The sequence below is a fragment of the Artibeus jamaicensis genome, unplaced genomic scaffold, assembly GCF_021234435.1.
Source record: "Artibeus jamaicensis isolate MK-2021 breed Jamaican fruit bat unplaced genomic scaffold, CSHL_Jam_final contig_548, whole genome shotgun sequence".
In the NCBI taxonomy this organism is placed as follows: domain Eukaryota; kingdom Metazoa; phylum Chordata; class Mammalia; order Chiroptera; family Phyllostomidae; genus Artibeus; species Artibeus jamaicensis.
In genome coordinates, this window is record NW_026521883.1 from 7,078,555 (window position 1) to 7,092,437 (window position 13,883).

Consider the following 13,883-nt stretch of genomic DNA (forward strand, 5'->3'; position numbering starts at 1 on the left):
ATGTGTCTAAGGCCAGGCGCATGCCTGGCGGTGGTGCGGGTGATGCATTTACAGGCTGGAGGCTGGGAGCGCAGTATGAGCTGGCTCGGTTGTCTGGGTGCCAGAGGAGCTGCTGCGTAGGGCAGTGGCGGTGGGAAACGGCAGACTGGATGTGGGGAGTGAGGGAGGGTGGACGGCTGTGAGCTCTGTGGCTATCTGGTGGGTAAAAGGTGGAGCCAAACATTGGGATGAAGGCCAGAGGAAAGGGAGATGGTTTAATAAGGGCAGTGATGGGTTTGCTTTTTAAATTATGAGTTTGAGCCCTGGCCAGTGGGTTGAGCACTGGCTTGTGAACCAGAAGGTGGCCAGTTTGATTCCTGGTCAGGCCAGGTCCCCCAGCTGGAGACACGTGAGAGGCAACAGATCAAGGTTTCTCTCACATCAGTTTCTCTCCATCTTCCTGTCTTGTAAAAAATTAAATAAAAAATATGAGTTTGGAGTACTTGTGGCACTTCCACGTACCAGTGACCAACAGCCTATTGGCTGCAGGTCTGAAGCCTGAGGTGGGTGTCTGGGCCGTAAACACTGATTTGCGAGTCATTAGCGTTTATGTGGCTTGAAATCACGCAAGTAGATGAGATCAGTTGAGGAGGAATGTCAAGAATACACACAATGGCCTGGGAACACCAACCCAGAAGGAGTACGCAGAAGAGGGAGGTGCAGGCCCAAGAGAAAGAGGCGGCTGTGTGAGAGGGCCAAGCGGAGCCCGGCCATTCAGGACGCCGGGCCTTTCCGACAGGGAGGTTTGATCCGTGGGCAGCTGCAGGGGAGGTGATGGAGAGCGAGGACAAGACGTGCATGGAGCTGCTCAGGACTCGGAGAATGGGGGAGATAGAGCCAGGGAGAGGCTGCTGCTGAGAATGGGCGATCAGGACAGCGGGCTGGCTCAAGTGCGGGGGAAGATGCTTCGGTTTGGGGGCATGTGTTCAGATCGTGTTTAACAGGTGGCTGGAATTTAAAGTGTGGAGCTCAAGGGGCAGAGGCAGTTTGGGCTAGAGGTGTGGGTTTGAGAGTCGTGTGGAGAAATACAGACTGGGTAAAACCTTGGGGAAATAAGAACCACAAAAATAGGGATTCAGTGCAGTTCCTGGGGGCCAGTTCTGTGGGCCCACGGGTGCCGTTCCTGTGAAATCTGCCTCCTCCTGGTGTGGGCGGCGTTCGGACTCTGGGGAGGGCCTTCGAGGAAGGCGCCGTAGAAGTGGTCCAGCTAAAAGACTGTGGCAGCCCCATTCCGTCCTCCTCCTCCTCCAAATTGTTTTAATTACCCAGTTTTTTAATCCACATCATGTGGGGTCAGTAAGATTCAGCCAAGAAGACAATTTTGAAGTCTCTGTCTTTTCCAGAGTTTCAAATATAAAATGAATCTCCACAGGAGCTAACAGAGTCATCTGAGCCGGACAGTGTGGAAACCTACTTGTTTATGAATCTGAAACCACCTCCATGCCTGGGGGAAGATTAATCCGGTGGCCTCTCACCATTTGCCAAAGTACAGGGAAAATGAATGCAAAAATGAGAATGCGGAGGCAGCCCGGTGGGACCTGTGTGTGGTGCTTCAGTGTGGGGAGCCGGGGAGGTGCTCCAGTGGTGGGACTTCGGACCAGTGCTTGGCTGACTGGGGATCCTGCTGCTGCCGAAGGGCTGGCTGGCACTGCTTGTTGCCCTCGGTGAGTGAGTGAGCTCAGTGGGGTGTTACACGAGGCTCTGGCAGAAAGTGGCTTGGCACGTCCTTGGTCAAAGTGCATTTGAGCTTAGATGCATTGTTCCCTGGGACCCCACGGGGTTCCCCTGTAAATCCCCCCACCAAGACACCGCAGCAAGAATGAGACTGAGCTCCTGGTGCAGGAGCTTCTCAACAAGAAGTTTATTAGAAGGGCACTTACAGGGGTAAGAGAAGGACAGAGAGGACACAGATCTTGAACAATAGTACAACGCTTCAACGGGTGCTCTGCTCTTAAGATACAAAAGTTAGAAAAATCTAAACCACTATAAATACATACGTGCTTTTTACAAGGCATTAAACAGTCAGGCTAGGCTGGCCGAGACGTGAAGGCAATCAGCATCGTGCGTGTTCTATTCTGCATCAAGGGCCCCCATCAGAACAGCCCAGTTGCAGGGCTGAGAGTGAGTGAAGGCGTCTTGGAGAAAGGAGGCCCCGGCCCTCCGCGTAACGTTCTCGCCCTGGGAAGGGAGAGGACTCGGAGCTGCCTGTTGTCACACGTTGCGACGTGATTGGCGAGCCTGGGCTGGTGTGTCTGGACGCCGAGCCAGAAAAGCCTCTGCCCTCAACCCACATTCAGAACTGGCTGTGCCTCCCGCTCTTCCCAGCCACTGTCCTTGGGAGGAGAGACCTTTCCAAGTTTCTTCAAAAAAAATTTAAATAGTTGTCTGTCTTGAATGGGTTTAAGAAATCATTACATAAATATAAAACACCAGGATGCGAGAATGTACACTACTTGAGCACAAAAGAGAAAATGAATCACAGAATCACTGAGAATTTCTCGATCCAGTTTACATGATCGGCGAGTTCTGTTTCTGCGGCGCTGCCTGGACATCAGGTCACCCCCACCGACTGCCAGCCTCTGTCAGAGGCGCCGCCTCTGCATTTCTGACCCCGTCGTCCCCTATGTGAATTCTGCTACTCTCCCACCCACTTGAGAAGTAGCTGATACTCTTTAAAAGGCTGACATACACTTTGAAGAGTGTTACTTGAAGGGGTTCTAGAAGGGAACATTTATGCCACACAAAGAAAAATGGTACAACTTAGCTGTGTTAAGTTGAGGTTTTCTTCTAAGAAAGTGGGGACATGTGGATTTTGGGGAAACTCCCAGCTCTGCCACTTGAAGTCACACAGTAAGACACGAGGTCCAGAATTGAACTCGTGCCCTTTCTTGCTACTGGTAACCCCTGGTTAACAGGCCCCGGAGCAGCCTGCAGATTCCTTTCCCTCCCTCCCCTTAAGGACTGGAGAGTGGCCTGTGAGCGCTGCCCCGCCAGAGACACGTTGGGAGAGCTGAGCGCAGAGATGGCAGCTTGGGGCGACGGTGAAATCAGATGCCTGTCTTCTCCCCAGGCTGCTCATTTGCATGCTCCACATGCACACACTACTTAAAGAAAACCTTTTTCTGCAGTTCTGAGTAAAAGCATTTAGCCCTGGAATATGTCCAAACTCTAGGAAGCCAAGGGGACATGGAGAAAAAAACAAAACAAACTAAGCACAAGATGCGTGCTACAGCTCATTCCAATACATTAACAATGATTTTAAAAAAATAATCACGGTCAGTAAAAAAAATACAACACAGACAACATAAGGACAATGGAGAAGTCTGCCAGCAGCCTTGCCCTCATGTGTGTTCTTCCTAAGAGTCAAAGTCCCCGCTCCTGACTCTAGGCTTGTCTCAAAATGTCAGATCTCCTACAGCCTGCCAGGAAGGTGGCCAACTGAGATGATGTTCCAGCACAGGCCTGAAACCGGAACCTGCTGGGGTGGCTACCTACGTTTACGCTGGAAGGACCTAAGTTACTAAATAAAGTTTGGAAGGGGGACATGGGGGAGGGGAGGAAAGGGACTACAGGTTGGCTCCCAGGGAAGGTGCTGAGGCCGTGGAGGACGGAGTGAGCCCCAGGGCCCACTACTCTGGGTTGCAGGGTGAAGGCGACTGGGGAGGGAGCCCATGGCAGGGGACAGCGCACGCGTCGTGGGTAGCCTGGACAAGCACACTTAAAATCACTGTCCAACAGCTACTGTCCCCTCTAGAACTGCCCTTACTTCCTCGTGCCCCTTTCAGCTGTCCTTTAAAAAAGTTTTAAGCTGTATAAATGCCTTTCATACAACATGGTTTAAAAAATAAAGCTAGTTTTGTGACAAAGGACACTAATATCACACATGCCCCAGGGCACCTACGCAGCCTCAGTGGATGGGGATGGTGCCGCCAGGTCCTAACCTGTAGGTAAGACCAAATTTATTTCCCATGGTGCCAAAAGTGGGCTTACCTACGTTTTCCTCACACTGCCTCCATCAGCAGTCTAGTCTATAGAGAAAAAGGACCAAGTAAGTAGCTTTCAGAAAACAAAGCATTGCGGGTTCTAAGACACCATCTAAATGTAGCCACATGCGACCACTGGATCGCCAGAATTGGGCTGTACCTGAAGCTAGTTGCCGAGTACCTGGAGGACAGCTGTGTGCTGCGGGAGCAGGGACCAGGTGGCAAACGCAGGCCCTCAGAAACCGCTGCCCATCGCTATCAGGAGAGGCCACGTGGAATCATGCGTACCAAGTCTCGGGCCTGAGCCGGGGTGCGGGCGCACATCCAGGAGGTTCTCATGGCTTCCTGTGTCTGTAAGCAGCAGTCCACAGACGGGTTCACACTGGGCACAAACTTCAGACACAGTGTTGGGTCCTCGGGGGGATTGAGGCCTTTTGCTTGGTCTCTGTATTCTGTGTCAATGGTCCTGTGAGAAGACTAGCACAGGCCTGGCCAGGTGTTCCTCCTGCCTCCTTCTGTGTCCTCGGGAGACTTGGCGAGCAGCTCTCCTACCTGGAAATTTCAAGGCTGGAGCTTCAGAGGCACAGGGTCCTGCAGGTGAGGCACCAGGAAGCCCCCAGCATCTCCATATAGCGTCAGAAATGTCATCACATTTGAGGTTAGTAACCTGCCAAAAGTACACACTTTCTTCCCTTCACCTGGAGTTAAGACAGGACTTCCATAGGAAATCCCTTTATTTTTCCTGGTAGAAATTCATGCAAAAATATGGGGTAAGTCATTTCATACAAAAACAGCAGCAAAGAATAAAGTACCATTTCAATTGCAAGTGGCAATTCTGTCTGCTGTATTCTGCAAAAGGGCCTTTTTTTTCCAGTTGAAATAATTTATAATAGTTTTCTCACTAATTGCCACTGGGAGCAGTACTTATTATACAATATAACTGCTAGAGTTGGCACTGATAACCCTCTGCCATGAACTAGATAATCTTATACCCCAGGGGGAAGATGACAGACCTCTTTGCACCAAGCCTGCAATTTTCAAAGGTGTAAAAAAAATGTAATAGCCCTTTCATTTGCCTCGTTGGCCTGAGATTTCTCCCTTCTGGTGAATTCGCCCCTGTTAAATCAGCCTGCAGAACTGCTGGCAGGTGTCTTCTCAACGAAACCTGCAAAAGCTTCACCTGGGAGAGAAGTTGCTGCCTCCCACTCTGCATTCCCACTCAATGCACCAACCCAGGATTTAAGCATGAAACAAACATTAAAAGAGCACATGATAAAGTTCATTTAATTAATGCAACTGACTACATAAACCAATAGCCAAATGCATGAGAATACAAAGTGAGCTCTTAACGACTGGAACCCATGCAATGTAGTGCTGCCTTAGCCAGAACAGGATCGCTCCACAGTGCCTCCTGCTTTAGGTGAATACCTTCCATCGTTCAAATCTCTTTGAGATCAATGTGATAAGCTATACATTGCAGATGCTCTGAGCCTCAGCATATCCTTTGAACTGCTCCAACTGAGAAAGGGCACATTTAAGAGCATTTTGAAAGAACAGGTCTCTAGCTTTTCCCCCCTGCTGTGGGTCCCTAGTCCGAACACACCGGCACCCCCCAATCAGGTCGCTCTGAGGGGGAGGAGACACACAAGTCCCGCCCACCCCAATCGTCAGTCCAGCTCGGGTGCTCCGCTACAAGAGTGCTGGGGCTCACTGTGCTCAGTTCGAGAGAGGCCGCTGTCAGAGTGCCAGAGGGCCGGTTAGGAGGTTTGCTCACACCCCTGCAGGCCTCTTCCTACCTGGAACACTCAAGGTGAACACCCTGCAGTCCTGCACAGAGGGCCATTTCCCATTGGACAGTGACACCCCAGACTACTGTCATTAAAAAAGAAGGGGACTGAGGGGAGGGGGGCAGGTGGTGACACACTACCTGTTTGCTCAAGCCACCAAAGCAGAAGCCATTTCTTGCCCTTCAAACTGAGGCCAGAGGGCAAATGTGTTCAGCGGGCACAGCTGTTCATAAAATCCATCTCTAGGTTTGCTTTTGTGTTTTGGAGAACAGGTTGGTGCCACTTTGGTTGAGGGAGAAAAATTTCTTCTTCCTTGGCAACAGTGAGTCAAGTTCCAATTGTCTCCACTTCCTACATGGCCATCTACCCAAGCCCGCCCTCCCCGCCCCGCCCCCTCCTCACCCCATGTCTCTAAGACACACTGGAACAACGGATGCTTGGGGAGCCCATCTGGGTGAGGACCTTGTCAAGCCACTGCAAAGGCCCATTCAGGTGCAGCTCAATCCAGCAGGGGGTGCTGGTCACTGTCTGTCTCCTACAAGACACAGGGAAAGGAAAAAAGGGTGGGAATTTTTTAAAATGTCTAGAAGGACATACACACAGAAGTCAGGACACTTTTTCCTGCTTTGGTGACAGTCTTCTCCCGAGACCCAGAGATAAGTCTTGCCTTGCTAGACCCCAGTGGCTTAGAGGAACTTGCTGAATCTGCCCTGCCAAAGCCTTCCAACCAAGAACTTTGAGTGAACTGGGTTCCTGTGATGGGGAAGGAGCTGGCCCTTCAAGAGTTAAACACAGGAGGCGAAGTCCAGGGTGCCCCAGAGGCCCACGGTGGCTGTGACAGGCTCCTGACAGCCAGCCCCCACCTGTTGGAGCGGGCACCTCGGCCGCCCAGCTCCGGCCCGGCCCCAGCGGGCCGCGATGACGTGCGTCTGTCTGACTGAGGGGTGTTTCTCACAAGGTGCCGACAGGGCCCGCATGCCGTCGGTTCCCGACGTGCTGATAGAACTCCCATCTCTGGTCTTATTTTGGAAAATCTTACGAGCAGAGCGAGCCATGAAACAATTACTGGAAAAAACCAAGGCACACCACACGTTTCTTTTCCCCAAAGCACTTTGTTAAATTCAGGCTGGTTGGTGACGCAGCTCACGGGCGAGCGCCCAAGGCCTCCCCCGAGCGAGGGCTATCTGCTGAGGCCGGAGGCGCTGGTGCCAGCTGGGGGTGAGCGGCCGGGCCCCGGGCCTGCTCCCGGCCACCTCACAGAGAGACGGGATGAAACCCTACTCTCCTTGGCCCAAGAGGCAGAAGGAGGGCAAGACTGTTCTGGGAAGGGGCCGCACCCACCAGTTAGGCCGCTCCGTGACGTGCCAGGTGGCAGTGCCGAGGTGGGCCGCACCAGACTGGACGTGTTGGCACCGTGCTCCAGTCCCCTCCCCCTCAGGGACAGGCCTCCGCCACCAAGGGGCCTCTTCCCGGCACTTGAAGCAGGAGGGGTGCCACACCAGGTTGAGGGCCACTGGCGGGAGGGCAGCGCCCTCCTGGCTCCCCTCGGTGGAGGGCTGGAAATGGGCTTGCCGACTCAGCCCGTGCCCGCCTGGTGCCCGAGCGTGGCCCTCGGGCTGCGGTCTGAGTGTCAGAGCAGCAGTGCACCACCCCTCGGTTCTCTCCCTTGGGTCCATCTTTAAATATTTCCCTGCCCTGCTAAAAAAAAAAAACATACTAATTTTCTAACCTTTCAACTCTTGTTCCCCAGGCGATTCCAGTCAGGGCTAAGAGGTAGGCTAAAGCGCCCGCTGGGTGAGGCCTTGGGGCCTGGGCCGACCCCTCCAGGCCACTGCCATTGTGCTGTCAGTTATCCCGCGATCTGACCCCTTTAGTTGCTCAATTGGCCACTCATCCTGGATCTCAGAGAGACCCCCACAGACCAAGGTGCTTTGTCCCCTGGCACCACGGGGCAGACGCAGGGAACAGCAGCTCAAATACGGTAAATACAAGAGGAGGATTTTACGGACCAAAATCCTCTAATGAGAATCTGATTTTCCATAAGTCATGCTCATCTGGATTTCATTATAAACGGTGGCCCGGAGCCAACACTGAAATGGGTTTGGCTTGGGTGCAGAATGACTGCAAAACAAAATGGATTCCAAACATCTGGAAAAATGAAGAGAAGGGGGGAGTAACTTGCAAGATGCTGGCTCCCGCGGACGTGTGGGTACCTCCGCGTCTGCCCGGGGGGCTGGGGGGTAGGGGGCACCCCCACATGGAGCAGGAGGAGGGGCACGCAGCCCTGTCTTTCAGGAAACTCCCATCCAGGTGTGAGAGAGAAGGGGCCCGATTCTCTAAGCCCAAACCAGGTCGGTCTGAGAGACTCGGCAGAGCAGACCAGGCCACAGGCCTTCACCAGTGCTAGGGTTAAACCCACATCTGAAATTCTGAAAGACACTGTTTCCCTTTCTGAGCAAGTCAGCCTCGTTCCTTTATGGCTACCCAAATCTCTTGGTTCCCCTGCTCCTCAGTCATTTCATACTCCAGATGCTCGGGCTCACCTGAGTCAAAGGAACCACAGACGCGGGAAGGAGCACGGGAATGAGAGCCCCTGGACAGGGTCGTCTGAGACCCATCTGCCCACAATGAACCACGAGGAGGAAGCCAAGAGGGCATGTCCTAGGTTCAGCCTTTCCACCAACGATGTGATTTCGGGTAAGTCACTTTCCCTCCCTGGGCCTTAGTTCCCTCATCCATAAAACAAGGATGATGCAATGTCCCCACCCAGCACTGTGGCGAGGGTGACACGGAGTCGTGTGTGAGGCGCTGTGCCAACACTGCTCGGCTCTTCCTTGTCCAGAGTCACTCTGCCCTTCAGTCCGCCCGCTCGCAGCCTCTCTCTGGTCCTTGTCTGTGTTCGGGCGGGAGCTGGCCTCGCTTGTCCCTGAGGAGCCCCCGCTCTGCCGTCTGAGTCCCCTGTGGTTCCCGGGCCCCAGGCCATGTGGCCCCCCAAAACTGACCTGTACTCTGCTCCCCAGCCTTTGACAAAGCTCATGCGGATGGTGCACATGCGCGTCAGCTGGTAGACGGCCTCGAAGCCCTGGTTGACAGACTGGGCCAGGAGGGCGGCGAACTCCTGGTTGTTGAAGATCTTCAGGTTGCACCCTGCCAACGGACCAGAGACGCTGCTCGTGAGGACAAAGGGCGGAGGTGTCGGTGCTCCCCTCCGGGCCAAGGCCATCCCTGGGTCACCAGGATGTCATAACCCACGCGACTGAAGTGACACACATACTCCACACTCAGCCCCATGCTAGCGACGGGCCCTCTCAGTCCCTGTCCGTGAAGCCATCACCACCTCAGTGGGCAGGCGCAGCTGGTTTATGTGACGGGGGCAGAAGTAAACACTGGCCTGGCAGCTCCGGCCCCTAGCACTCCGGGGATGCTGTGGAGGACAGTACAGTGGGCTGCCAAGAAGAAGGGGGGTGACTGGAAGGCGGGAGGTGCCTTCCCTGGGCCAAGGGCCCAAGGCAGGACCTCCAGGGAACAGAGAAACGAGGGCTCTAAGCCAGAATGCCCACAGCTGAATGGGGTCCGGCGGACCACCGGGGCAGAACGAACGCCTCGCCCAGGACAGAGGAGCGCGGCTGAGACAGGCTGGCCGAGGGGCTGCTCAGCCTGCCGTCCCGCCAGGAAGCTCCGCGCGGGGGCCCAGGGCACCTGCTGCCCAGCTCCTCTGGCGAATCCACCTCATGTTGGGCCGGCAGGGAGTGAGGACTCTGGGCCACATTTTGGCCTCTGGGCACAAGGCTGGGATGAGGTGACACCCACAGCAAAGCGAAGGTGCGTGTCTAACTCTCCAGGCAGTAAAACTAGAGAGACAGGCACCAATAAAGTTTATAACAAATCTCGTGTTTGAAGTCCTGCCGGCGGAGTGCCAGGAATGTGTCCGCCAGAAAAATAAAGACAAAAGCACATGTTGCAAGCGCCCAAAAGGTGAGCTGGGGTGACATTTATTAATGGGCCAACACTAATCTGGCTGTGTGACTCTGGACTGGTCACTTTCTCTTTGTAAGCCCGTGTCTCCTTTACAAAATGAGGGGCTGGCCTCAGGGGACCCAAGCTCTCACATTCTATGAGCTGACAACCACCACCAGAGCCAGCTCAGCCCTCACCGAAAAGATGGGGGGAGGGCCAGGCATGGGAGTGGGCGGAACGCCAAGAACGCAACCCGGCTTCCTCTCCAGCTTTCTCCAAGGGGAAGTGTGGTGAGGCAGGGCCGAGGCAGGCTCCGGCCTGAGCCGAGCCGAGGACGGGCGAGCACTAGACTCGGGAGTCACACAGTCAAACCTGGGCCCGCCCTGGCTCAGCCACTTACTATCTGGGTATCCTGGGGCAGGCGGCTTTACCTTTCTAAACTCATGTCCTCAATATGCCTCCTCACCTGAAGAGCCAGAATAACCGGACAGGACCGAGAGCAAAGATGGCAATGTCCTCTGTAGAGGCAGCCCCGTGATGCTCTGGAAACGCAGGGCACCGTTACCATTTCGGTGTCTGCTGTTCTTAAGCTGGCCCTGCCCATAGCCCACGGCTCCACTATCATCTGCTGCTCAGCGGGCAGGAAGAGACAAGCCACCCTTGCATCACGGTCGACAGCCTGACCTGCCCCATACCGCTGCCAGCCAGTCACAGTCCACGCTTTGCTGGCTGCGTGCCCCGTGACTTCATGCCGTGTGAGAAGTGGGCTTTGGCTGGGGCTGTCCACCCCGGTGTTCTCAGTAAAGAGGCCTCAGATGGGATCAGCCTCCTGCCTGGCCTTGCTCCCCAGGCCTGGCCCTGTCCAAGCCACCATGTGGGGTATAGCCTGCCACCGCTTCTTGAAGTACGCGTGGGATTTATTGGCTCTGCTCAGAAAACCCTCAAGAGCCCCCCAGGATAAAAGCAGAACTTCTATGTGCTTCCATGGCCTGCTCCCATCACGCTCTCTGAACATTTCCCCCGACTGCCTTCTACACAGCCTCCTCCAGCCTGGGTGCTGTCCATACGTGCCCTGCCCTCCATCAGCTCAGCCCGGAAAGCCCTCGAAATTCTTGCCCCACCCTCACCCTGGGCCTGTGCCTCCCCTCCACGAATCTGTCCCAACAGTTAAATGTGTTTTTCCTCCTGGGCTCACCTGATGCTTAGTACTTCCCCCGTATTAAACCCACTTGTGTCTTTGTCTTGTATACTTAGCTGGTGTATAAGGTCTGTAGAGAGAACAGCAGGGCCTCCTGCATCTCTCCTTCCCTTACAGCACTGCATGCCATGCATGTTCGTGAAAGGAAGGAAGGAACTGCCCAAGCATCTATGCACACAGGGCCCAGAGCAGGTACCCACAGATCAAGGGTAGATCCGTCAGAAGCTGCGTCTGCTCCCTGGAGGGTCAGGGAGAGCACAGTTACGGCACGGAGAAGACCCAGGCAAGCCACCCCAAGGCTGGCAGTGAGCATCCTGGTGAGGAGAGAATGTCAGGAAAACGATCCAGCAACACAGGCATGGGCTGCGGGGGAGAGGAGCTCAGGGAAGGGGCAGGTGTAGAGGTGTTGATACCTGGTGGGATCTTGCAGACAGTGGCCGGGTGCCAGCCGTAGCGCTGGTTACAGTTGGGGGACTGCACGAAGATAGCGCTGTCGCTGAGGCACTCTGCGAAGACCTCCCCTCCGATGTAGTACAGCCGCACGCCCCGCCCTAGAGAGAGTCCGGTCAGACCAGGCCAGGGGGCTGCCCCACACAGTGGCCCCGGGCCAGCTGTGGGTAACGAAGGGGCAGAGCTATCGAAACTCCAAGCGACTAGTTCTTTCCAGCTTCTCCAGGCACATGGGACCCAGAGCCCAAACCTAAACCCGCACAGAGGACACGGTGGACGAGGCTGTCTGTGTTCCTAAAGCCAGAGCAGGCAGGCGGTGGGAGGAAGAGCATAAAGTAGGTCTCCATGACAGCCTCTGCCACTGACCAGCCACACGCCTCAGTCCGGTTACTCCGAGCTCTGAGCCTAAGTTCAGATGGGGACAATAATCACACCTACCTCACCGGGCGGTTGTGAGACACACAGGAAGTGCCAGCCGAGTGCCAGCTGTACTCTGCTGCTACTAGGTCCCCTCCTCTCTGAGATTCCGAAATTCGTTCAGTGAACCTGCAGAGCGTCTCCCGAGGCGGCAGACACCCCAGAAGCCCTGTACTGCAGGGGTGACTTAGTCCCACCCCTATGCTTTCCTCACCTCAGTGCATTTTTCTAAAACATTCCATAGGTTTCTATCACTTACTTCTCCTTCATCTCTTAAATACACTCCAGATGGACAGAAAGTATTTTTAAGTTGGCTGTGCCATTCAAGCAGTTCCGTAAACACTCCGACAACGAGCTCTCCGTGCAGCCAGGGCTGTTCCCTTCCCCTACAGCAGAAGGGCTCGGTTCCCACTTCTCGGGAGGAGGCCCAGAGGGCTGGAAAATGGAGCCAGGTTTCACCAGCGCAACGTCAAGTAGAATGGAAACCAGGCAACAGACCAAGGGGCCACTGGAGGTTCGCCCTGTCTCCTCCTGGTGTTACCGTGCCACCCCCCACCTGCTCCCCATTTCCCCCGGTGCGGTGTTACCGCGCAGACTCGGGGTGCCCAGGGTGGAGCCTCTGCGCTCTGTCCATCAAGAGCGGGAGGCGGAGGGGGAGGGGGAAGCTCCAGACCAAAAGAACAAAAACGTTTGTTTTCTTATGGCAACTTTTGAAATATTTTAAAAATATACAGAAAAGTGTGAAGAGAGTCAGTCACACCCAGGATGTGTCTTTTTTGAAGTAAAAAAAATGGGGAGGCCATCCGGGAAGGATGGGGCTCAGGGGCAGGGGCCTGTTGGTCACTGACTGGGTCCCACTTGCTGTCTGGTCCCTGCAGGGCTCAGCCCCTTCCTGGTTATCAGATTACTCCCCGGAAAACGAGCCCTAAGGTCTAAATCGTGGCTTCCAAACTTTTCTTCTCTCAACTAAGAAACCTTCTCTTCAAATGAAATCCTCCGATGATGCCCAAGATATAAGGCAGCAGTGCTCCGGCTCACGCGGGCCAGACCCACGCCACCCTGCCCAGCTCCCGGCTTTGCCCCGAAGCCCCTTGACCAGCCTGGGGCTGGGGACGGTGCCTGAGAACCCCCTGCACCCCCTTCTCAGTGACTCTGGGTCACAAAACTGTGACTCTCCTTAGTGTGATAATCCCATGAGCAAACCCAGTGATAAACATTAAGGCTTCATTTTCCCTAAACAAAATGACCTTTCGCTACGTTCTGGGTGTCGGAAGACAGAGCAGCAGCTGCAGCCGCAGCAGCAGCGGTGCCCCAGCCGTGGACAGTTCTTCTCTCTCTACCTTAAGTTTTCTGGAATAATCATAATCATGTATGAAATTAATGACGAAAAGATCACACATCACACTGACTACCCACTTACCCACTATCAGTAATTTAAGTTTGTATTTATTAAGAGAAGTGTGCATGTTGCCTTTCTTATAGATTTCCCTTTCTTGTTCCCTTAAGCGAACTGTTTCCCTCTGCGGCTTGCAAATGTTCAGAGCTGATCTGTCTGTGTCTCTGAGTGAGAATGACCAAGCAAACTGAACTCTTTCCCTCAGGCCCCGAAACAAGACAATACAAAATCTGGGGGTGTGAGGGGGGTGAGTCCTTGCCCCAATTCCCAGCAGGAGGCAGAGCCCAGTGGGGGTGGTTTGAGTTCTGTGTGGAGGCTAAACTGGGGCCGTGGGGTGGGGGGAGTGAGGGAGGAGCAGCGGCCCCCTGTCCCTTACCGATGTGCCTCCGCGTGAGCTCCACGGCCGCGTTCCTGTTGACGTTGGAGAGCAGCCCTAGGCAGAAGCGCTCGGAGTTGGAGGGGTCGGTGAAGCCGTCCACGGTCATGGATGGCTGCGAGGCGTGGAATGTCTCCCCGACGCGCTGGTTCAGCTCATAGTAGGAGATGGAGCACCAGAAGGCTGGCTCGCAGTAGGTGACAGGCTGCAGGTCTAGGAGACAGGCCAGGCTGCTGCGTCAGCAGGACCCCAGGCTCTGGCTCCTCCGTGGGGTCCCCTG

The 13,883-nt window shown here is 54.7% G+C and overlaps 2 protein-coding genes across 3 annotated transcripts in view; one reads left to right on the top strand and one right to left on the bottom strand.

Annotated features, from left to right (window-relative positions):
• AAGAB (alpha and gamma adaptin binding protein) overlaps nt 1-8,919 on the top strand; it is a 61,739-nt gene extending 52,820 nt beyond the window's left edge. The window contains exons 12-13 of the transcript XR_008392453.1: nt 8,339-8,506; nt 8,830-8,919. The gene's annotated coding sequence lies outside the window, so the exon portion shown is untranslated. The remainder of the gene's footprint in view (nt 1-8,338; nt 8,507-8,829) is intronic.
• The window catches only part of SMAD3 (SMAD family member 3), a 113,979-nt gene continuing 101,974 nt past the window's right edge, over nt 1,879-13,883 (bottom strand). For both annotated transcript variants that reach the window (XM_037155784.2, XM_037155785.2), the window contains exons 6-10: nt 13,604-13,816; nt 11,378-11,515; nt 8,812-8,956; nt 6,212-6,344; nt 1,879-4,764 (exon numbers count right to left, since the gene is read on the bottom strand). In XM_037155784.2, coding sequence (XP_037011679.1) covers nt 6,221-6,344; nt 8,812-8,956; nt 11,378-11,515; nt 13,604-13,816 — 620 coding nt within the window. In that variant the 3' untranslated portion in view covers nt 1,879-4,764; nt 6,212-6,220. The remainder of the gene's footprint in view (nt 4,765-6,211; nt 6,345-8,811; nt 8,957-11,377; nt 11,516-13,603; nt 13,817-13,883) is intronic.